At 39.8% G+C, this 24,309-nt stretch overlaps 1 protein-coding gene across 1 annotated transcript in view; it reads right to left on the bottom strand.

The window, feature by feature from the left end:
* HACL1 (2-hydroxyacyl-CoA lyase 1) overlaps positions 1–24,309 on the bottom strand; it is a 42,752-nt gene that overhangs the window by 1,672 nt on the left and 16,771 nt on the right. The window contains exons 4-14 of the mRNA XM_065399289.1: positions 22,531–22,611; positions 18,417–18,489; positions 17,865–17,942; positions 16,831–16,925; positions 14,997–15,109; positions 10,715–10,850; positions 8,297–8,402; positions 7,223–7,306; positions 6,357–6,458; positions 2,596–2,750; positions 863–1,021 (exon numbers count right to left, since the gene is read on the bottom strand). Of these exons, the coding sequence (XP_065255361.1) occupies positions 863–1,021; positions 2,596–2,750; positions 6,357–6,458; positions 7,223–7,306; positions 8,297–8,402; positions 10,715–10,850; positions 14,997–15,109; positions 16,831–16,925; positions 17,865–17,942; positions 18,417–18,489; positions 22,531–22,611 (1,182 nt within the window). The remainder of the gene's footprint in view (positions 1–862; positions 1,022–2,595; positions 2,751–6,356; positions 6,459–7,222; positions 7,307–8,296; positions 8,403–10,714; positions 10,851–14,996; positions 15,110–16,830; positions 16,926–17,864; positions 17,943–18,416; positions 18,490–22,530; positions 22,612–24,309) is intronic.

Genomic DNA, 24,309 nt, shown 5'->3' with positions numbered 1-24,309 from the left:
GAGTGACCCCTTTAGCGTGCTGGACCCAAGGATCCAGTTTCACAGGGCCGTGACTCACGAACTGGCCCATCGGGCTCCAACAATCCCTCTCTCTCTCCCCCCATGGCTCTCTGTGGTGAGTCCAAATGAGCCACACTTCTGTGAGAGACTTAGTCGCCTCACTCCCGTTCGGGGTGCAATGCTTTTCATTAACTATCTGCAGCCTACACCAGGCAGCCTTTGGATAACAAGTGGATCTTTATTAGTTACCTGGAATCTAGAATCTGTAAATCTCTGGGTTAGCATGACAATGGTAGCTTAGTACAGAGTTCATATTGGTGGAAGCCATGGCTTTGCCATGCCCTTCTTCTTTCAGCCCCATCTTTGCTCATCCCATTGTCTGTCTACCTCCTCTGCCTTTGCTTTCCTGCTAGGGCTTTTGCCCTGTTTCCCTGCAGAGAGGTGGGGGTGCTGGGAAATAACTTGCTCTAAATAATATTCAGTCATTGAGGCTTCCATTCAAATGTGTTGATCCCAGCCCAGACAATCCTAGTGGCTATATTCTCAAATACCTAGGCTGATCTCCTATGTCACAGGGAGAAAATAAGTTCTTCCCCTTCCCTCCACAAGAGGAAGCAACGCCAAAGGGATAGACACAGAGTCAGACAGATCGTTTATAAAAATATCACAAAAAATTCCCCCATTTGTCCCAACAAGTAGCACCTAATATTAGTAGGACAAAATTATTTTTCTGTATTTTTTCAGTTTGTTTTCTTTGTGCATTTAATTGCACTTTGTGTATAGTCAGTTTCCCCGATCTGGATAGTCTGTCAGCTAGACGGGGATAATAAATTAAGATGGTTTACTTGATCAAAAACTTTACCTGCAAATAGTTTCCACTTCCATGCCAGAAAATCCAAAAGCACTGTCTCCTTCTACACAGATTACTCGTTGCTCGGGTGTCTGATCTTTAGCCACCATTGCAGCTGCTATAGCAAAACCTAGCCCAACTCCCATTGTTCCAAATGTACCAGCATCGAGTCTACAGATAAGAAAGTAGAATTATTGCCTATTTCTTCACTGCATTATTTTTCCTGTACAGCCAGGCAAACAGTTCTCAAATTGTCCATGACAGTTTGTTCTTGGCTTGTAGTAATTTTGATATAACCCAACCACTTATAAAACAATATCTGGATAGTAAAAAGGCATTTGACACATGTATTGCTATATTACACACCACGTGTCTAAATAGTCTAAATAGGCTTGGTTTTCATATAGGAATCTGATCAAGATTTCATAATACTCTAATGAACACACATATAATAGAACTTTTAAAAAATGAGTTGACTGGAATAAGAGATGCTTACATACTACCAATTACAATGTACTGTATTCCTGATTGCTTTCAGTCTACATTGTACTGGTATTTCAAGACATCTAATTAATATGTAATCAGATGTTTCAAGTGGTAGTAAAATAGTTGTTCTATTGAGTCTTGCATCCCAAAGGTCAAATTAATAGGCTACATGAAATCTTTTCTACATTTAACTCCCTGGAAATCCAACTAGAAGCCTGAAAACTTTCAGGCAAATAATGCTATTCAAATTCTAGTTTTCAGGTTCAACTTTTGAAATCAAATTGCAAGCTGTAATAAAACAAGAGCATTTCAACCAGGCAAATGCAAATGCAAAATACATGCACTACTATAGGCCTAACTTTTCAAATTTGCCCTCTTATGTGCACAACGCTACATTCAAGGAAAAAAGCGTTATAGTCACCGTGCCATCCTTTTAAAAATATATATATTCCCACAGTTGATTTTAAATTAACTTTATTTAACCTCAAATATGTCGTTAGGTTCATTTGTGACATATCGTGCTGTTTTCAGAAGGAGGTTCTAGACTCCACAATCAGATCTGAAGGGTCACCTCAGCAAAGATTGTCCAGTTCTCTCTCATACAATCTAATAAATACAGACTAGCTCTAATTTACAGTCATTCTGTAATAGCTGGCTTTAATAAATAAAGTCACAAATCAGAACTTCAGAATTTGTATGAATTTTAGGCACCTGAATTCCTATGTAGAGGCCCAATATATGGCCTGCTTTCCAAAGATGCTGAACACGTGTAGCTCCCATTGATTTTAAGGGGATTCTGCATTTCAGCAACTTTGCGCGTGTGAATCTGCTTGCAGGATAGGACCCTAGCCTATTTATTTTAAAAATTTTAAATAAGTCCTAACATTTTTAGGCACAGATTCACACACCAAGTATGGGACTCAATAATATACTCCCATTCCAAAAAGAACTGAGATCTCTGCTAAATAATTGTCACCTGCTTGAAATATGGCCATTTATTACCATTGTACTATGTCCTGAAGTCCCACACAAATCAACGTGTATTCGGTATAAAAATCAATGACAGGGTATGACCAAAAGGGATAAAGATAAGTTGCCTTAACAAGAAGAAACCCACCCCAAAGACACATTATACATTTACTTTACTTAAATAACTTTTTTATTTAAAAGACATAGCATCAGTAACCTATAACCCAACTGTGTGGAAACAAACATATGCACATAATTGTTGTATCATGGCAACAAAGAAAATGTTTTACCTGTGGCGAGGAAGATAGTTTGGAAGCATAGTGCGTCCAATGTCCATAGTATTAGCTCCCTCGCTAACCAGAACGCAGTCCCTGGGTAACAGTTCTCTGACATGATGGAATACTGTATAATAATTCATAGGCAGGGACTTTTGTAATGCCAATGCCTTTAAAAAAATAAGAGACTATAAATCATTTCTATACGTACTGCTTAGCATAAGGGCAATGTGAATTGCCACGTGTGAATATTACCACTGAAGTCAGGGACCATTCTCCGGAATAAGGGTTGCAAAACTAGACTCCCTCCCAATGGCTGAGATCATCAGAGTCACTTTCGCTGACAGTGCCTTTGTAATTTTGAAGACAGGCCATTTTCAGCAGAGGTTCCCTCAGGTGTGCAACCTGCTCCCTCTGGTGGTGTGCCATCGTCAACAGTTTATTGACGTTCAGAGCAACGAGCAAGGCACATCAGTTTGTTCAACCATGATTATTACTATTTATTATCTGTATTGCCATGCACCTACTCATGGGCCAGAACCACATCGTGCTAGGTGCTGTTCAAACACAGAGTAAAAACGTTGGACTATTTCTAATCGCAGGTGAGCTGTGTCATTTGTGTGCTGGGGTGGTTCAGGAACAGCTCCAGTTTGTGCTGTCTACTGAGAGGAGTCTAATTTAGGCTCCAATCCCGAAGACACATATGGGCTTAACCTTCCAGGCATGAACAGTCCAATTCATATGCAGAAATTTAAGCACATCCATAAGTATTTGTAAGATTGGGGCCTTAATGTGTCACTTGCTTTTAATGTACATCATTGTCACAATAACTGGCACATCCATAAAATAAAATAAAAATAAAGGATCTACCTTAGCAAAACTGAGCTGTCATATGCTAAGAGTAACACCACATCACTTGCAAATCAATTCTGTTACCATATCATCTTCTACACAAGGGCTTCCTTCCGGCACTATGGTCCTGATCCAAAGCCCAATGACTTATATGGAGTTTGGATGACAATTAGCTCTTAAGCCCAGTCTGTCCATATAGTAGATAAATCTGAACACAGTAAGTCTACAGGAGTCTTCTGAAACATTTTGATACCATTCAGAATTTAGCAATCTGAAAGTTCTGATTACACTGCTCTACAGCCAAAATGCTTCTGAAATAAATGTAGTCAAACTTTACTAATTCTGGGTCACTGAGAACGAAAATGATGCTTAAAATTGTTGATTGGCTCTAGTTTTCAAGATATGCTATTGGGTCAGTATATACGACCCTTGACTTGGGAATGGCGGAGGATAAGTGAGTTATAAAGGGAAGGGATCTCAATTTAAACCAGAAATGACTACAATACATCTTTGACTGGATCTATGAATAAATCTATGACTGGGTTTGGACAGTACTTGCTTTTTAGGCAAAACAATGAATGATGCAATCTGAAGTTGGTATTGCGTCATACATGATATGAATTGCATCATGTTATTCCTAGAAGTCATGGATGATGCAATCATAACGAAGCTTACATCACTCTGCTGAACAAATTGCCCTAGATCAGCTCTAGAAATCATACAGTGTCGTGCTCTCTTATTTGTCAGTGTTTGATTTTGCAAAGGGACACATTTCTGTTTAGACAAAGTGAGCAGAGATGCCTCGTACTTGTGTGAACAGTGCAGATAACTTCTGCTATGTTTGTGGTGAAGTGACTTTTGCATCACAAAAGCGCAGTATAACCACTATGGTTAAGAAAGCCTATCACCTTTATTTTGGCTGCAAAATTGGAGATCAGGACAAGAGGTGGGCCCCACACATATGCTGCAACACTTGTGCAACAAATCTTCACCAGTGGTTGAACAGGAAAAGGAAATCTATGCCTTTTGCAGTGCCAATGATTTGGAGAGAGCCAACAGATCATACCAGCAATTGTTACTTCTGCATGGTGCCTCCAGTTGGGAAAGGTGTGTCAAAGAAGAAAAAGTGGACTGTGCATTATCCAAACATTCCATCAGCTATACGCCCAGTACCCCACGGAGAAGGACTGCCGGTTCCTGATGCACCAGAATCATTCTCACTTGAGTCAGACGAGGAAGCGGATGAAACTTCTGGTCCTGAACCATCAATGTCACAGGACCCACATTTTCTCCTATCCTCCTCCTCTGAACCACACCTCATAACACAAGGTGAACTGAATGACCTTGTCAGGGATTTGGAACTACCCGAGTAAGGCAGAGCTGTTGGGCTCCAGACTACAGCAGTGGATCTCCTGGCAGGTGATGTTAGGGTTTCCATGTTCCGTGACCGTCAAAAGGATCTTGTCCCATTCTTCTTCATGGAAGGTGATCTTGTAGCCTGCAACAACATTGATGGTGTGATGGCAGCCCTCAACATCGTTCACGATCCAGATGAGTGGAGACTGTTCATTGATTCATCGAAGACGAGTCTTAAAGCTGTTTTACTGCATAATGGCAATGTTTTGCCATCAATTCCAGTTGGTCTTGCAGTCCATATGAAGGAAACCTATGACAACATGAAACAACTTTTGAGGTGCATAAACTATGACCAACATCAGTGGCAGCTTTGTGGTGATTTGAAGGTTGTTGCTCTCTTGCTTGGTCTGCAGACTGGATACACAAAGTACTGCTGTTTTCTCTGCGAATGGGATAGTCGTGCAAGAGATTCCCACTACATCAAGAAAGATTGGCCATTCCGACAGTCATTAGAGCCTGGGAGGAAAAGTGTTCAGCATCCACCACTTGTTGAATCAAGGAAGATTTTGTTACCACCCTTACACATCAAGCTGGGTCTGATGAAGAACTTTGTCAAGGCCATTGACAAAACACAAGCAGCTTTCAAGTACCTCCGTGGAAAATTTCCAAGGTTAAGTGAAGCTAAGATAAAGGAAGGTGTCTTTGTTGGTCCTCAGATTCGTGAACTTCTTCGAGATGATGCATTTGACCATGCACTGCGTGGCAAGGAAAAGACGGCATGGAAAGCCTTCCAGTTAGTGGCAATAAATTTTCTCGGAAACAACAAGGCAGACAACTACAGGTTGTTGGTGGAAAACCTCCTCAAGGCATACAAAAGCCTTGGTTGCAACATGTCACTAAAGATACATTTTTTGCACTCTCATCTAGATTTTTTTCCACCGAACTGCGGAGCAGTGAGCGACGAGCACGGCGAGCGATTTCACCAGGACATTGCAACAATGGAGAAACGCTATCAGGGCAAATGGAGCCCATCAATGCTTGCAGACTATTGCTGGACAGTGACAAGAGATGCTCCATTTAATGAATACAAGAGACAAGCCAAGAAGCGCCGAGTAGACACTGAATAGGACTAAACTATGTACAGAATAGTTTTTTGCCTTTTGTTTCATAATAAATGTTATTTATATAACCCTTTGGCTGATTTTTAAAGTGTTACATAAACAGGACAGGTGAAATATTATCATGTAAAGCAACCATAAACACATGAAAAGACCTAGGTTTACAATTTATGATTAAAACTCTACTATCTACACAATATACATAGACATAAAATGTAAAAACTTAAATATCTTAGAAACAGTAGCCAATCAGTTGTTTTAATTGTCATATTTGAATTCAGCACATCAAAATACATAATAAATAGCACATTTAATCTCTGAAGCAGACGACTTCTCAAAAATTGTAGACCAGTGTTAGTAGGGAGACTTAACCACAATAATGACAGGGATATGATTGATACTGTGTCCAGAAAAGGATCAAAAGCCACTTTTACTGAGCCATAGTATTACCTTGGATGTTTCTTCATTGCTCTTCATTTTCTCTCTTAATCCCTTCCACCACTCTGAATAAGAAGGATATTTCCATTCCATTAGAACAAGTTGTTCTAAAAGCTAAAACAAAACACACACACACAAAATTTATCCTCTTTCAAAACAACAAACCTCAGAATAATTTCTTCAAGAAAATCTAAATCAGGGGTCTCAAACCCACGGCACGCAGAGTTATTTGCTGCGGCCTGCCAAGCTCCCTGTGCCCCCTCCGGAGTTACTTCCTGCAGCCGCCAAGCTCCCCTCACCTGCTGCCCCCACCATCCCCCCAGCACGCCGCATCCCCGCTCCTCTGCCTACCTCCAGGTGCTTCCCGCCACCAAACAGCTGTTTGGCGGCGCTTAGCACTTTCCAGGAGGGAGCGGGGAGGAGCGGGGAGCCACGTGCTCAGGGGAGGAGGCGGAGAAGAGGCGGGGCTGGGATTTGGGGAAGGGGTTGGAATAGGGGCAGGGAGGGGGCGAAGTTGGGGTGGGGAATTTGGGGAAGGGGTTGGAATGGGGCGGGGCCTCATGGAAGGGGTGGAGTGGGGCGGGGGCGGGGCTTTTGTACCTTTATATGAAAAGGTGTCAGTGATGTGGCCCTTGGGCCAATGTTCTAGTCCTCATGTGGCCCTCGTGGTGCTTTGAGTTTGAGATCCCTGATCTATATCATACACCAAGATCCCAGCACAATACTACATCTACTTTTAAATTTTAAGTTAGGATTAGATACTGGATGCAAGCATAAATATACTGCATAAAAAAATGCTTCTCCTAGGACTTTTTTTTTTAGAATTTACTCTCTTTCTACAAGTCAGAGGAAGTTATAGACACCTTGCAGTACATTACCTGCTCAGTCACGGCATTTATGTCACCTAATAAATTTGCTGCAGGTCTCACGTTATTCCCCAGCTCTTCTGCACAAATATCAACCTATTTTTTAAAAAATAGTTTTTAGACAAAAGAACGCTGAATCAATTAGGAATATTTTTAAGTCAATAAGACTTACATTGTAAAATAGAAGAGTATTTTCTAACAACCTCATTAGTCCTCACTTTGGCTTTAAGAGTAATTTCCTCTAATCTTTACTGGAACTGCTATTCAAGAGATGATTTACTCCAAGTAAAAACCTACTGCACATTTCCATTTTCAGGCATTCATCTGTACCCTTAGCACCGACATACTGCTTCTGTTATACCTCCGACACACAGTACTATATATAACTTCGTTATTACCAGTGTGAAGAGCACAAGCTGGACACCTTTGGAGGAGACCAGATAAGACTAATTATGTTTCAGACTAATCAGAGAGCAGAATGGACTCTTGCCCTTGGACACATGGTTTACAATATTTTGAAATGGGGGAGGGGTAAAATTGTGTTTATATCCTACCCTTCCTAACACAGACAGCTTGCCAGAAGTATTCATTTGTTAAGTAGCCTTTCCTCCACTACTCTCATTGTTTCCAAGTGGTCAGGCTCTGATCGTGAGCAGCATGATCTTGTTTGCTTTGACTGTAAATACAAGATAATGTTTTTAAAGGATCCTATTGAGAGAGGGATCCATTATTATGAACAATGCCACAATTTCAAAACTCTTTGGTTCTGATAAAGGAAACTATAGTCCTATACATGGTACATGCATTATGGGCGTAATCCCTGTGCTACTGCACTGAATAGGAGCTTTGCCATTAATTCAATGGGAGCAGCATCAAGTCCTATATGCTTGGAATAACATTATATTGATTTTGAAAATATCAAGGGAATTAAAAACAAATAAAAGTAATTATTTTGGAGAACTACAGTGATCACATGCATTGTACGGCACTGTCAATATGACAAAGATCATCACATGAAACAGTAGGCTATTACAGAGAGAGAGCTACCCTACAGAGGGTGCTGTTCAAATTATTTTCCTCGATTACTTGGATAATCTTTACATCTGGTCGAAATCTTGGTGGAAGTCCAAAGTGCAAAATCCAGTTCAACCTTGCACCAAACAGTATTATTACATCAGCATGTTGCAATGCCCTGATAATGGAAAACAAGAGAAAAACATGAAATGTAAATATTTTTTATACATTAACTCCTTGCTTAACGTTGTAGTTATGTTCCTGAAAAATGTGACTTTAAGCAAAAAAATTCTCCATAAGAATTAATGTAAATAGGGGGGTTAGGTTCCAGGGAATTTTTTTTTCACCAGACAAAAGACTACATATATATATATATATAGTGTGTGTGTGTGTGTGTGTGTGTGTGTGTGTGTGTGTGTGTGTGTGTGTGTATACACAGTATAAGTTTTAAACGAACAATTTAATACTGTACACAGCAATGATGATTGTGAAACTTGGTTGAGGTGGTGAAGTCAGAGGGTGGGATATTTCCCAGGGAATGCCTGCTAAATGATGAACTAGTACTCGGCTGAGCCCTCAAGGGTTAACACATTGTTGTTAATGTATCCTCACACTCTACAAGGCAGCACAAATGGAGGGAGGGGAGACAGCATGGCAGACAGACACACACACCCTGTGTGAGAGAGAGAGAGAGAGAGAGAGAGAAAGATGCGCATTGCCCCTTTAAGTACGCTGACCCCACTCTAAGTACATTGTCTTTTTAAGTAGATCAGCAAGTTGAGACAGCAGGTGCTGCTAGCAAGCTCCTGCCATCCTGAGCCCTGTTGTGTCCTCCCCTGCTCTATGGAGATGGGGTAAGCGGGGGGCAAAAGCAGGGGGGAGGGGGAACACTCTGACATTAGCCCCCCTCTTTCTTCCCTCCCCCCCCGGCACAGCAAGCAGGAGGCTCCCGGGAGCAGCTCCAAGGCAGAGGGCAGGAGCAGCACATGGCAGTGCAGGGAGGGACAGCTGAACTGCCGGCAATTGATAGCCTGCTGGGCGGCTGCCGCACAGGGAACTTAGGGGAATGGGGAGCTGATAGGGGGGCTGCTGGTCCACGCAGGTTCCAAGCCCCCACCAGCTAGCTGCAACGGGCCGCTCTTTCTGCAAACAGTGGACAAAGCAGGCGGCTGCCAAACAACGTTATAAGGGAGCATTGCGCAACTTTAAACGAGCATGTTCTCTAATTGATGAGCAACGTAACAACGAAACAACGTTAACTGGGACGACTTTAAGTGAGGAGTTACTGTATTTAATTTCTTTTCAAAAATGGCAATAGTTCCAGATAGCACAGCACCCCTATCATTTAGGAGAATACAATAACACATCTTGCTTCCCTCAAGTCTATTTGTTTAGCTCAGCAAGCTAAAAATCTTTTCTACAGACAACTGCCCCTTAGTTTATATAAGCAGAAGATTTTTCTGAATTTGCAAATAAAGCACTAAGTTCTCTTTCTAAAACAGTGTTCATTTTGTGAAAGTAATTATTAATAGAGCAAAAAACAAACAAAACAAATGAACAAAAACCCTACTTTAAAAGAATGTTGAAGTTGCAAAATCAAGCACTCAAAAGTTAGAAAATACCAGAATGAAGGTTGACCATGCAACCTTAATTCAGCCCTCTGGTGTGTATGCCCAAGGTGGCCCAGCTGCCGAGCAAAATACCTCAGGTGTAGTTTTTAAATTCTCAGATTTATTAATAACATACTCCATAATGACGAAGATATTTGCTCAACACACAACTTCGTTTAAGTTTAAGTACATAGGCGTTTCAGCTGCAAAGTAAGCCCACCGTACACACATACCTACAAGTGCTCTATAAGTAAGTTCACATTAAACTGTCGGTGACTACAATTATTTTTTTAAAACACAATCTTCAATATAGGTCTCTTCGATCCAATTAAAGGATTTACAGAGACGATAGTTCAATTAAACTGGAATGTACTACAAATGCTATAAAAGCGAGGCTGCATAAAGCAAAATTTGAGTTGTGATACTCCATTTTATGTACCACTTTATAGCCTTAAAGGTCAGCACACTGAATATGCCAGTAGTTTTCTGCTACATGTAATTTAACTTGTTTACATACTTCATTTTGTGCTATAAACTACATGTTAAAAATACTATGTTGTCTGATATAGGCTTAATATTTACACAACAAAACGTAACTAAAAAGAATTCAGCCTAGCTCTTGCCAAAAATTTCTAGTGACTCCCACGCTTTCACCCTGGACTCAGTTCTAAGCAACATTTGACATCAGCTGTGTAAAGCTACTGGCTTTATCCACTGCCATAAAACAGCACGAAATGTGAAAACTTAAACTTTTTTTGCTTTTTGCATTAGGCCTTCCACAGTATTTGTAACATGTTGCAATTTGCTGTATCTTTAATGGTATGTTCCTATTAGTTTTCCAGAAGATAGGATTGGAAGCAAAGCCTTGGTTTATACCGACCTGGATCTGGCTGCAGCTACACAGTTTGGATGGTTGTCAGGAACAACTCCTTTTCCCATCGGGGTAGGCAAAAATGGTAGCTCGCACTGGTCCACCAACTTTCTGATGCTGTTTTCAGCACGTGAATAAGCAGCCCCTACAGGAAACAAAGTACAAAGAAGGGTTTAATGTGATCTCTAATTATGCCTTTTCATAGCCCCATTTAAACAAGGTGCTTAAGTAAGGGCTTAACTTCAAGCATGTGAGTGAATAGTCCCACTGACTTATAAATACTCATGTGCTTAAAGTTACATATATGCTTAAATGTTAAAACAGGAGAACAATGTGATCTCTGAAACATACAGGATACATATACTCTCCAATTAACCTAAATAATCATATTATATAGATGGGGCTGGTAGCACCGCCTATTATTAAGGCTGCCTGACACTTCCCATTATAAAACCCTGCTTTCAGTTGCTTGTAACTTGCCAAACTTTTAACTGTTTGGCTGAGACTTTCCATGGCAGGTGTCTGCCACAGGCAGAATGTGTTCAGAAAAATTTACACCAAAATGGTTTAGCTGTTTCTGAGAAAGAGGTTGGGGAAAAATACACTGCCAGAATTTTATACCATAGGCAAAACAATCTTTTCTCTGAGAAGTTCTAGCACTCTCGTGCTTTGGAGCAGGGACTGGGAATTTGATATGGGGAAGAGACAGGACTGGGACACGGTCACATTGCAGGGAATGGGGCAGAAGGGGTCAAAAACTTGGGGTGTATAAGCAGAAGAGTCTTTGCCCACTAGAGCACACTCCTTTCCAAAGCCTAGAATGGAACCTAAGATTCATGAGTCTCATCATTCCTCTGCTGCCAACAAGCATCTGTGAAATCCACTGCGAACTGCGTCTCTCATCTGGTCCACACAGAGGATGATAATCTACTACTGCTATAGTTATTCCATTAGCTCAAGTGGCAGAGGTCTGTGCGGTAGATCTAAAGGTTCTAACCCTGCTTATGAACCACGTGCATGTCAACAGGATATCACATGATGGAATTTCTGTTTTTCAAATTTGTTTTTTTTAAATACTTAGGAAATTACGTACACAAAAACGATGTTAAAAGAACATTACGGTTGCAAGGTCAAGCACTGGAAAGTTAGGAAATACCAGAATTAACGTTGCTTGTACAGCCTTAATTCAGCACACCCATGCGTATGCATTACAATGAAGTATTTAACTACACGATCACACACTATTTTATCCACCACACCGATCTCAGTCAGTGCACAAAATTGATGGTGCTCACTTAATGAGCAACTGTGCACTACTTTATTTTCTCCTCACTGTTCAATGTGTGGCCCTAGTCCTTATTTACTGTACACTATTCAAGCCAGGCTCTGAAAACAGATTACTTTCCCAACTGGTTTTTCTATGGCGCTTGTTACTATAGTATCTGAGTGTTTCACAAACACTTTATTTTCACAGTGAGATGAAAGGGTTTTATTCTCATTTTAAAGACTGGTATCTGAGATCACAGACATTTAAGGTCAATAGTATCCACTAATTTTGGGTGCCCACTTTGAAGCACCTGGGACTTGATTTTTTCAGAGTATATAGCACTTCATACATTCAAAGCACAGCCCCATTGACTTCAGCTGCAGCTGTAATTGCTCAGCACTTATCAAATCAGATTTCAGAATCTCAAGTCAGGCACCCAGAAAATGAGGGACACATAATTATTGACCATCTGTGAAAAGTTTTCTTTAAGTGACTTGAATAGGATCACGTAGGAACTCTGTGGAAGAGGCAGAGATAGAATCCAGTTCCCCAGGGTAGCATTCAACTGCCTTAATTATGAGACCCTCCATTCTCTTCCTGCAATCCCCTGCCTCATTCACCACACACCTTCCAACTTTTGCAACAAAAGAAGCAGGGGTCCTACAGATAACAGCCTTCTTCACTACATAACCCTGATTCATTCCCAGGTCCGTCCTGTGCACTGAATGAGTGTAAAACAAAAAATTAAAAAAAATAGTATGTGATCATGTAATTAACAATTGTAATGCATGCACACAAGGGGCCTGAATTAAGGATGCACAGGCAATCTTAATTCTGGCATTTCTTTCAAGTACTTGATTTTGCAACCTTAATACTGGCCTTTTAATATGATGTTTTTGTGAGTAACATAGTAATTTGTGTGTCATGATTTACACTGAAGCAGCTAAAGACCCCTTTACCTAACAGGAATTATGAGGGCTCCCAATGACCGAAGCTTGGAAATAAGGGTGCTAGATATTTAGCATACACAGTAGAAAGCACTGCAATTAAGATATTTTGATAAGTATCAGGGGGTAGCCGTGTTAGTCTGTATCTACAAAAACAACAAGGAGTCTGGTGGCACCTTAAAGACTAACAGATTTATTTGGGCATAAGCTTTCGTGGGTAAAAACCTCACTTCTTCAGATGCACCTGAAGAAGTGAGGTTTTTACCCACGAAAGCTTATGCCCAAATAAATCTGTTAGTCTTTAAGGTGCCACCAGACTCCTTGTTGTTTTTATATTTTGATAAGTGACTTTAGGGTCTCTCTTTAGTTTTAGTCACTGACCATCTCCTAAGCACTTGAATGGACATGCAAACAAAAGCTCTCTGATTATTTAGTCATCTGCAAGATCTTGATTACTAGAAAACAAGTCCAATTTTAGAGGACTGGAGTACTCTGGTGATTGGTAGGAAGAACATAAAAATTGTTCTAGTGGATCAGATTCGTGGTCCAGCTAGTCTAATACCTTGTTTCTGACAAAGGCGATCATCAGATGCTTCAGAGGAAGGTGCAAGAAATCCCATAATAAGCAGATGTGGGATAATTTGACCCCAAAGAAGGTCATTGGCTTAAAACCTGAAGAATGAGGTTTTATATCCTTAGCAAATTTTTTGTTAGCATTAAACTACAATAACTCTGGATATGCGTGTTATCCATACAAATGTCCAATTTCAATTTGAATTTTGCTGTATTTTTGGCTTCAGCAACATCCTGATGAGTTCTGCAGTCTAATTACACATTATGTGGAAAAAAGTATTTCCTTACATCAGTTTCAAATGTCCCACTATTCAATTTCATTGAATGTCCCTTTGGTTTTGTGTTACAGAACAAGGAGAAGAGATGCTCCTAATTTACCTTCTCTATACAATTCATTATTTTATATACTATTATCATGTCACATATTTGTCTCCATTCTATGAGTAAACAATCCAATTTTTTTCAATTTCTCTTTATGTGAGAATGGAGATAACCTATCTCCTAGAACTGGAAGGGACCTTGAAAGGTCATTGAGTCCAGTCCCCTGCCTTCACTAGCAGGACCAAGTAGTGATTTTGCCCCAGATCCCTAAGTGTCCCCCTCAAGGATTGAACTCACAACCCTGAGTTTAGGAGGCCAGTGCTCAAACCACTGAGCTATCCCTCCCCCCAATATATAGAATATAGAACCTCTCTCTCTGATATCAGAGCCTTTCATCTCTCATTCACCTGTTCATATTCAGCCAGCTCTCTAGTAACTGGCTAGCAAGTCAGTGGCCTTTATTAAATAAATTGGTGGTTTCAATTCAGTTCCTGCTGGACATGTGTCTTCCTCACAAAAAGCATCAGAACTGCTGCCCCCCTTAGAAGAGAGGCAAAATGACTGAATGGGCCTGGAGTCTGAACTACCCTCTGATCCATAGAGGGACCACCTCTAGATCAGAAATGAAGTGCACTGGCAGAGTGTAGTGGAAAGTCTGTAATATAGCAATGGCAGCAGCAGCTGTTGTATGGTTACAGAGTGGGCTTTATGATTTAGGTCTGGTAGTCTGGCACATTCAGTGAGTATAAATCAAATAATAAAGATCACTTTGGTTCGGTGTTATGATTCTCACAGTAGAATGCAAGAGTATTAGACAGGTATATGTCAGAGAAGACACTTTTACATTTTGACAAACAGGGTTTGTTTAAGTTTTGGTTGGAACAGGCTTTACGCTTAGGATAATATTTACCCATTTGTTCTCCATATATATTCAGTGTATTGTATTGACTTGACTTACTCTAGATGAAAAAATAAAGGGAAAATCTAGAGCAAGCCAGTATATGTTCAAGATGGAGGAAAAAATTTATTCCAGTAGTAAAACAGATTTTAGTTCCAAGTTTAAAGATGCTATTTTATAAACAGTGAAAGGAAAAAAGATGTTTTAAATTTATGAAGAAAATTACTTTAGTCACTATTCTTTCCAACACATGGAAAAGTTCAAAGCTACATCAAATCATGTTACCTTTGCCAATGATTAGGAGAGGCTGTCTGGAATATGCAAGGATAGATGCTGCTTCAGATACAGCAGAGTGTTCAGCTGTGCAGACAGGGGGTGGCAAACAGCACTTAACATATCTGGAAGACAGATAGGCTAGCATCTTCAAAAGAAATGCAATGCAAAGCAAGCAATTCTCAAAGGTAAAATCAGTCACTCACTGTAAAACAACAGAGTTTGTATTTCACAATTTAACAGTCCATGGTATTCGTCAGAACAGCAAATTTATTTTAAAAACAAAATTTAAATTGCTCATCATATTCAAACCAAATTTTTCTGAGAATAAGCCACTCCATAGAACAAGCAAAATATTTAGCATGCTGCAAAAATAAAACCCCTAATTTTATATGTGCGTTACACTGGGAACTAATAACCTCTGCATATTTCTATTAACACATACATAGTAATTTTAAATCAAATTATTTGTCTTGGCAAAGCCTTGCATTCTGAAGCTTTCCTTTCCTTTCCCTCATATGTGGGCAACTACCTCTCTGCATAAACCCTCTCTTCTCATTATAGCAATAAAACGGCTGCAAAGGCTGCCCACTCCAGTTTCCTCCCTACTGCTTTTCATAAAAGTAAAAAAAAAAGAGATGATATTTTCTTGAGAAACCTGCCAAAGGTTCAAGATTTCTGCAATTGTCCTGGCGAGGGCAGGGGAAGAGGAGGAATGCAACGGAAACCTCCTCTACCACCTTTTTAATTGCAGGTTCTACCACGTCCCCATATAAGCCTGCAAAACCTAGCACTTGATATCACAGGAGTGCCTCAATTAACACAATACCTGCCATTCGAATGCCACTCCATTAAGTCAATGGGACTTCAACATGTACTTAAGTGCTTTCCTGAATAGGAATGGGGCTAAGTACATGCTTAAGTGCTTTCCTCCTCCCTAATGTAAACTGTCCCTGTATTCTCAGTCTCTCATCATATATATACACACACCGTATATACTCGTTCATAAGCTGAATATTTTTGGTAAAAAAAAAAGATGCCTCAAAGAGCGGGGGTCGGCTTATCAACGGGTCTACACCAAAATTTGATGATTTTAAACTCTATGGAATCATTGAATTGAATATCTAATACATTGTCATTTTGTTTACCTGGAGCATCTGCAGACATGGAGCCCCTCAGCTCCCCGTGGCTGCGGTTCGCCGTTCGCCACTTCCCGCAGCTCCCACTGGCTGGGAACGGCAAACGGCGAACAGCCACAGGGAGCTGAGGGGCTCCATGCCTGCAGATGCTCCAAGTAAACAAAATGTCCCGACCTGCCAGCAGCTTACCCTGATGAGCCGGGAGCCAAAGTTTTCCAACCTCTGAAATATAGGGTCATACAGTTTTTGCTATTTTTACCTATCCATTTTGGGGGGTCGGCTTATAAACAAATGGGCTAATGAACGAGTATATACGGTATATTTTTCAATGTCTCCTAGTAATTCATCGCCTATCATTGAACTCATCTCTTTCTCCTGTATATCCCTAGTATTCTAGGTGAGAATGTACCACTGCTTTACATAATGGCATAATAATACTGTTGTAATATTTCACTTCTTATAAATTCACCCCTGCATGACATAATAGAAAATGTTCCCCTACTACATGCACATGCTGGACTGCAAGTAATATAATTTCAATGTGTTCAAGCCCCTATGGTAGGTTGTGCAACCTTTCCTTAGAAAGAAAAAAGAAATATTACTTCAAACAGATTTTTTTGCTAAATGCAATGACCAATGGATTAAAAGATCATGTAGGAAAAACTCCATATCTAACAACATCACCCATGCAAGTAACTTGTACTCACTTGACAGAGCTCTTGTTCATCTGTAGATTTACAAAGTCTCCTGGCATGTCAACATAACAGGCACCTGGGCGACCATAGATACTGCACCTCACTGCCTAGATTTATTGCGAGAAAAGAACCATTTTAATCCCTGTTTAAGAGAATTTTTAATAATCTTGATACTTAAAAAAAAATAATCAGAGTGTAATGAAGCGAGTGAGCTGTCTTATTCCCTATGCACCTGCAGGTAAAACCTCCTGGACACAATTTATAATGGGCTATTTTAACCTAACATTTTATGTTTTGTTAACTTTTTAAATTCCCTCCCACCCCATTTAAGCCAGATAAAGTGAGCCAGTGGACAGAAGGTACTGGATTGTAAATGCTTTGACTCATTTACACTGAGACAGCAACACTATCAGCTGTTAAATCAGCAGTTACGAAGTCAAAATTTCCTGCTGAATTTCTGTTTAAAGTAGCATGATCCTTGAAGCCTCCATCTTTTATTACTTAGGACACGAGTGCTCCTGATCCATAGATGCTACTGTGCTGAACTGGCACTTCTGGAAAATTGCTTGTGACGGGATTTAAGTTGACACGGCTAATGTGGTGCTGTAGCAGTGGCATGAGACTTTTCAAACCCAATCCTGGAGAGCTAAGATAAGGATGTGTCTGTGGAAAACCTAAATCTCACAATATGAACACCTAGCAATACTCCTTCACAGCCAAAACTGAAGAGATGAACCTGCACATACGGCATTCCTAACTCCTGCACCTCAGTGACATAGAATGTCTTTTTTAAGACTTTATCCAACTCCCACTGAAATCAACCAAAAGATTGTTGTGGACTTCAGTGAGAGTCAGATTGAGCCCATACACTGTTTGTAACCTTATTCCATGAACTATCATATGGGAAAGATCTCCCAAGTGTTTATAGTGACTTAACTAATCAACAAGCCCATAGTAAATTTGCAGGAGTAGGTAATTACATGATAACAACTATTTCCAAAACTTGCCTAAATGCTAACCATCAGTTGCTATGTACTGTTTTGTACCTTTTCAATAACAGCAGGAATAGCTTCTAGGCTGCTGGGTCTGACAGAAAATTTGCTGTACAGCCTACAAGCTTCAACCTGCCAAAAAAAAAAAAAAAGGGAAACATTACAAGAATTCTTTAGAAAAGAGTCATGGTGATTAATTCACATTTACTGTTTACAAAAGAAATAAATTCCACAGAATATCAATGCTTACAACAGCTTGTAATGAAACACGCTACAAAGAGGCACTTGACATGACAAACTCTACCTTTCTTATCATAGAGAGAGAGAGAATCTTTATCATGAAAAGAAATTATTTTAGTCACCAAAACTGATTCAATGAAGTGTTTTGCCGATTTCTATCTTACTTCGGTATGAATGGGTGTTCTGCATGCTGTGATAAAAAACAAACGGTCTCCCAGAAAGCAAAAAGTTACAAATTCCCACATAACCTCAAAAAGGCAGATCCCCAGCTGATTTCAGTGGAGCAATGACAATTTACACTAGCTGAGGATCTGCCTCCATTTATTTACCTGAAGCCTTTATGCAGAAAGTTATATATCTGTGTACCTGTGGGAATTCTTGGAAAGCTCCCATGATTTCCTGATTCCGGTCAGAGGAACCTCCAATAACAATCAAAGGCCTGAAACAAGCATAATAGAATATTTTATTTTTAAAAGCAAACAAAAAAAAAAAACCCCCACAAACAACAAAAAACACATCAAAAATCTGATTCTTAAGATATATATTTTAGGACCCAATCCTGCCTATCACTTAATGCTTCTTACAGAGATACTATGCACCTTCAGTTTCCATTGACCTCAATAGGAGTAGAGGGTGATCAGCACTTTATATCAGACTCTAAACAGCATTCATTTGCCAAAGAGTAAACTTTTTAGTATCCTTTAGGATATTACAATTACATTTCTTCCACAGTGCATAGTCATTAGAATAAGGAATCTAGCTAAGTCTCTTTCTCAAAGAGAGGTTAGAGATCTGCAGACACTGAGTGTAGAGCCCTCTCCTGCACTGCAGATAAGTCATGCAGCAACACTTGGCCATACATTTTTCAGTGATGGCTATGCTTCTATCACATCAGATTTTTACAATGCACCTAAAGAACAGAGAGATGAGCAACATTTTAACATGGCCATAGATGCCCATGTTATTAGTTTATGAGAGAGACAGAGTGTATACAAGAGAACGTTAATATGGGACATGGAATATATCTTCATGTGGGGCAGATTCTTATAACCAGTGCTGTAAGTTACAAATGCCTTCCTCCCATGATGAACGAAAACGAGTTCATTCAGTTTCTAGGTCAGTACGATACTTTATAAGCTGTGAAATGATGAGTTAATATGAGGAGACCACTTGATTGATCTGCTTGTTTCAGTAAGGTGAACTCCAGCATAGCACTCCATTAGCTTTTCAGGATTTTTCTCCAAAAACATTTTCCTCTGTAAATCCTTTCTATTAGCATGCATAAGAGGAGTACTTTAAAAGGCAAAACTAGAGAGCCCCCAGTGCATAACTCCAATCCTGAACACCACTGAAATCTGGGGATATTTGGATCTAAATCTTAATTTCACAAGCAGGCCACTTCTCTACAGTGAGCCAAATTAAAACTTCTGATCCAAAAGTTTTGGAAAGCTGAGATTGGAACACTGTAGCTTGGTCTCATCTCTAATAAAAATCCCCATGGAAAACAGATCTGAAGAATACAAAACAGCCACTTTCCGGATGTTCTATTTTGTTGGGTGGTGGTACTTCACTTTCCTCTGAGGCATAAGATATAGGCTGGCATCAGAAAAAGGATAACTGTCTAGTTACATCATTGGTCCACTTCAGGATGACAATTCCTATGCCACTTCCATTTAGCTTTTCCAAATTTCATCTATGAAGAGGACTTTTAAAAAATGTTAACAAAAGCCTCTCAATATTGCAATCTAACGATTAAAAAATACTCTACACTTTAAAAAAAACAAAAACCACCCCTACACTTCATTTTGTGTTTTAAGGCCATGAAGAAATTTGCTACTGCTTTGGAATCTTGCAAAACCAGACACAGTCCTGAGAAACATTTCCCCCCCCCATAAATTCATTGTACATTACTATGAGCATAATCCCATAAACGTTACCAAGAGTAGTACTTACTATTGTGAGCAGCCTAGCCGCAGTAAGAGCAGGTTAGGTAGGGAGAATATCGAAGTTCATGGAACTATTCACATTACTGAGTATTATGCTCAGCAGCAAGTGTCTGTAGGATGAGACCTTTAGCTAAGCTGAAGAAACACTGATGCAATCACAGGTTACCGTAGCATTATGAAGTGCTGCTCTTATCTGTAGTTTAATCTTCTAATTGTCATGAGCAATAATACAATCTTTCATGGCAGCTACACCATGATAAAACTACATGCACTCAAAATTGTGCTGACAGAAAAGCAGGGAATACTGTAAATAATTTTTAATAATGGATTATATTTTTTCTGAATGGAAGAATTAAAGGTTTTCCCTCTTATAAGCATAATTCACAAGAGCTTCTTAAGTGTCTACTTTAATAGAGCTCACATAACAATTAGTAACAGGGTAGCAGACTCTCAGAAGGTTCGTCTATCTGCAAAGAAACAACAACCACCACCCCACAGCAGCGAGTCTCAGAGCCTAGATCAACTGATTCGGGCTCGCACTACAGGGCTAAAGACAGCACTGTAGACGTTCCCGCTTTGGCTCGAGCCCAGGCTCTGAAACTCAGCGAGGGGGGTGGTTCTCAAAGCCTGGTCTCCAGCCTGAGCAAGAACATCTACACTGCTATTTTTAGCCCCTTAGTGCAAACCCAAATCAGTTGACCCATGTCCGAGACTTGCTGCTGTGTTTTGGGTTTTTTTTTTTTTTTTTTTTTTTGGCAGAGTAGACATACCCAGAGTGAAATCCTGGCCCACTGAAGTCAATGGGATTTCAGTGGAGCCAGGATTTCACTCTCAGACTCTATGCCCAGATGTTACAACCTTGCAAGGTAAATATTGGCAAGTTGTGCTGGCAGATGGGTCCAGTTAATTCCAACTAGAGCATTAAAGGTGTAGAACAGTCACTTCTTGTTGGAGGAAATTAGGACAGAGGAGACCCTGGAGAGAAACCATAGGAACAGCCAAGCTCAGTGAGAAAAGCTTAGGCTGAGGTTTAAGGTATGTTATTATTTCTGAGTTACTAACACGAAATAAATAAATACAATAAATAAATGGGGGGGGGGGCAGTTTGGACAATAATTAAGGGTCTGTATCTCTGCTGAAAAAGGGGATAGAGATTCAGGCCCTGTCTACACGATGGGCAATATAGTGCCATCGCTATGCTGCTGAAATCCCATAGTGTAAACACAGACTACAGTGAAGGGTTTTTTCTCCCATCTCTTTAAAAACTCCACCTCTCCAGGCGACGGTAGCATTCTTTTATTGACCTAGCTATGTCTACATCAGGGGTTATGTCGGCATAGCTATGGCACTCAGGGGTCTGGATTTTTCACCACTGAATGAATGCATCTATTTCCATGACACCTACTATACGTAGGGGACAAAAACAATTAGCGTGTAGATTGATCTGATTCTCACTAGACTATCAAATCTTCTGTCAAGCTAGAGGATAATCCACTTCCTCATCTTTTGCCAAGACTTTAGATTTGTGCAAGATTAAATCAGGCATGCACTGCCAGTTTCAGCCAAATTGGATTTTCCAGGGGAAAGTGCAAACATCAGCCAAACATGTCTTATAAATTAACCAAAGTGCTATGAAAGCTTCTTCCTAGTGACCAAACTCATCAATTACTTAAAAGCAAAGTCACACCAGGATTTCTTTTGGTCAGGTAGTTTCATATATAACCAAGTATTTGCAGCCAATTCTTATGTAAAAAGTAGTTTGAACCCTATCCGATAAACTACAAAGTTTTCTTTCCATCAGGTGATTCTGTCAGCGTATACAAACACTGCTTCCTACATACGGAAATCTTCTAAAGCTGTCACTATTTGCTCTTTGCCAGCCAGCTGTTTATTAACTTTATGGTCTGATGCATATGTACCTAGTGCTATGCGATCTTCTACCAAAAATGTTTCACATAACCATTCAGCAACTTTATTTTTATTCACAGGCCAATTAAAGTTGCCATGTTGAAGTGAAGACTTGTGGGGGTAAACACTATTGCTATTGCACTTTCATCTTCATTTAATTCAACATTTAAACTGCTCAACAACACGCACCAAAAACCAAACATTTGGTTATTACATAGGCCAATTTGTTCACCTGTGAAGGGAGGAAGTCATTAACCCAAAGGCATTTGTAAGCTTCTTTTCTGATTCAGAGCTGCTTCTACCCACTGCACCCATAACAGAATACCAGAAGACTGGTTACCATCTTGATTTTTACATGTATCCGGGTACATTACACAGGAAATAACTGGATTTTACAGAACCTATAGTGTAGCAAGGCAGGATGATTTTTATCTCTGAAAATGAGAAAAATTAAACTAGATCACCTGTACTGAAGAAAAATGAATTCACTTCTCATTTCCTATGACAGAAACTTTTTATTAAGTATCGAAAAAGGTAGAAATATCTGCAATGAAGAGCAATAAACCAGTTTGGACAATGATTGTGCTAATACTTAGAATTTTTAAGAAGAAATGTAGGTACATTACCAGCAATTCATGTTCGCATTTGCCATCCCACCCAGAGCATGTATGAGACCTGGACCAGAAACCACAAGACATATTCCTGGTCTAGAGGCAAAATAGATCAGAGGGAAAGTGAAAAATACAGAACATCATGTACAGTACAAACAAGAATTAGAAAAATGCTCAACTTCAAGAATATTAAATGTTTCGAGAGCGACAGTCAAATTGCATCATACAGATGGATGTGCTTGGAGGCAGAGATGCAGATTAGGAATCTAAGTAGTTTATTTCAGCTTTGTAACTTGTGCAGGCTGCACTTGTAGTTAGCTCAGGACCGCATAACCTATGCCCTGGTGGTCAAAAAGCTCCATTACTGTAACTGCCTTTAACCACATCTGCTCCATCACTGGCAGCCTATTATTTGGAAGACAGCGGGAGGTTTACTCCCTGGCTTGAGCTACCATGTTCATACTGTGCTCACCCAGGGTTTCCTGCATTGGCTGTCTCTAAAGGATTGATTTGACACTGCTGATATTTAAAAGTCTTAATGATGTAGATCCAGGGAGTATTCAAGACATCCCCTTGAATCTCAGCCTGAAGAGTTTGTGTGTTCAAGCTACCCTCTTTTTAAGAGTCTCCATCACAGAACATGGAAATGTAACTGGCGGCTCATAGGGTGAGGAATTTGCGCTCCCTGAAATCTGTCTCTTTTCTTTTCACTTTTAAAATCCTAAACATTTTGTATTCTAGAAGATGTTTTGTTTAACTTCACCACTGCTAGCCCTATATTTATGACTTTTCCCTCTCCATTTTGCCTTCTCTCCCCATCTCTTTGTCAGGTGTCCATGATTAAATTATATTTATTTTTTTAAGATTTTAGGAGTTTTAAATGTATTTTAAATTGTTTATTAAAATATACAGCACCCAGAGGACTTCAATAGAGAGTGAGGAGGGTAGGATGTGTACAGAGTATTGGCCCTTTACAAAATAATTCCATGCATAAAGCTACATGAAGACAATACTAATACTGAACAGTTAAAGGGACAGTGTCAACCTAAAAACATCATTTTGTCTGATTTTTTTTTTTAAGCCTACAGTTGTTAAAAGTAACACAGACACTATAACTGGAAAAAGGAGTGTGTTTATTTTCTGCATTTTACAGCACTATGTCTGGTTGGTTTCACTCTTTCCCTTTTATAATCACTCCTCTAACTTTATACATGTGTGTGTGGGGGGGGAGGGGATTGACACAACAGGGGACAGAAAAATATTTTTTTTAAAATAAGGAAACAATTATAAAAAAAATTACAGAGGGATTCAGGAGCATCAACAGCACATGAAAACTACTTTTAATTCATTTTTGATATTGATTAGATTTCAAGTTGACAGTGTCCCCTTAAATACTTTGGCCACATTTTCCATTCCACCCGAATCCTGCTCAATGAGGAGGGGCAGATCAAGGGAAGGTGGCATAAAGACATCTTTGTGCTTCCCCTATTCTCAGCCCATCCTCAACATTAGTAAGAGCAGCCTCTAACTATGTTTGGCTATAAGTTAACAGCCCTTAAGGGGCCATTCTTGTAGCACATAATAGAGTATGGTAGCAATCTGGCCCTGCCCCCTACAACAGTGGCTATGGGGTTGTGGTGGGGAGAGTCATCACAGAGCCATTATGCTGGCATTATGCTATGTTGGAACATTTTTTATGGCAATGGTAGAGTGGCCAGTTCCACTAGCTTTACAGGCCCTTTACATGGCAAAACAGAAAACTGGGCTCTTTATTAAACATTTATTCAGAGAAGA

This window comes from Emys orbicularis, chromosome 2 (genome assembly GCF_028017835.1).
Source record: "Emys orbicularis isolate rEmyOrb1 chromosome 2, rEmyOrb1.hap1, whole genome shotgun sequence".
Taxonomy (NCBI): Eukaryota; Metazoa; Chordata; order Testudines; family Emydidae; genus Emys; species Emys orbicularis.
This window is presented reverse-complemented; position numbering and strand designations above follow the sequence as displayed.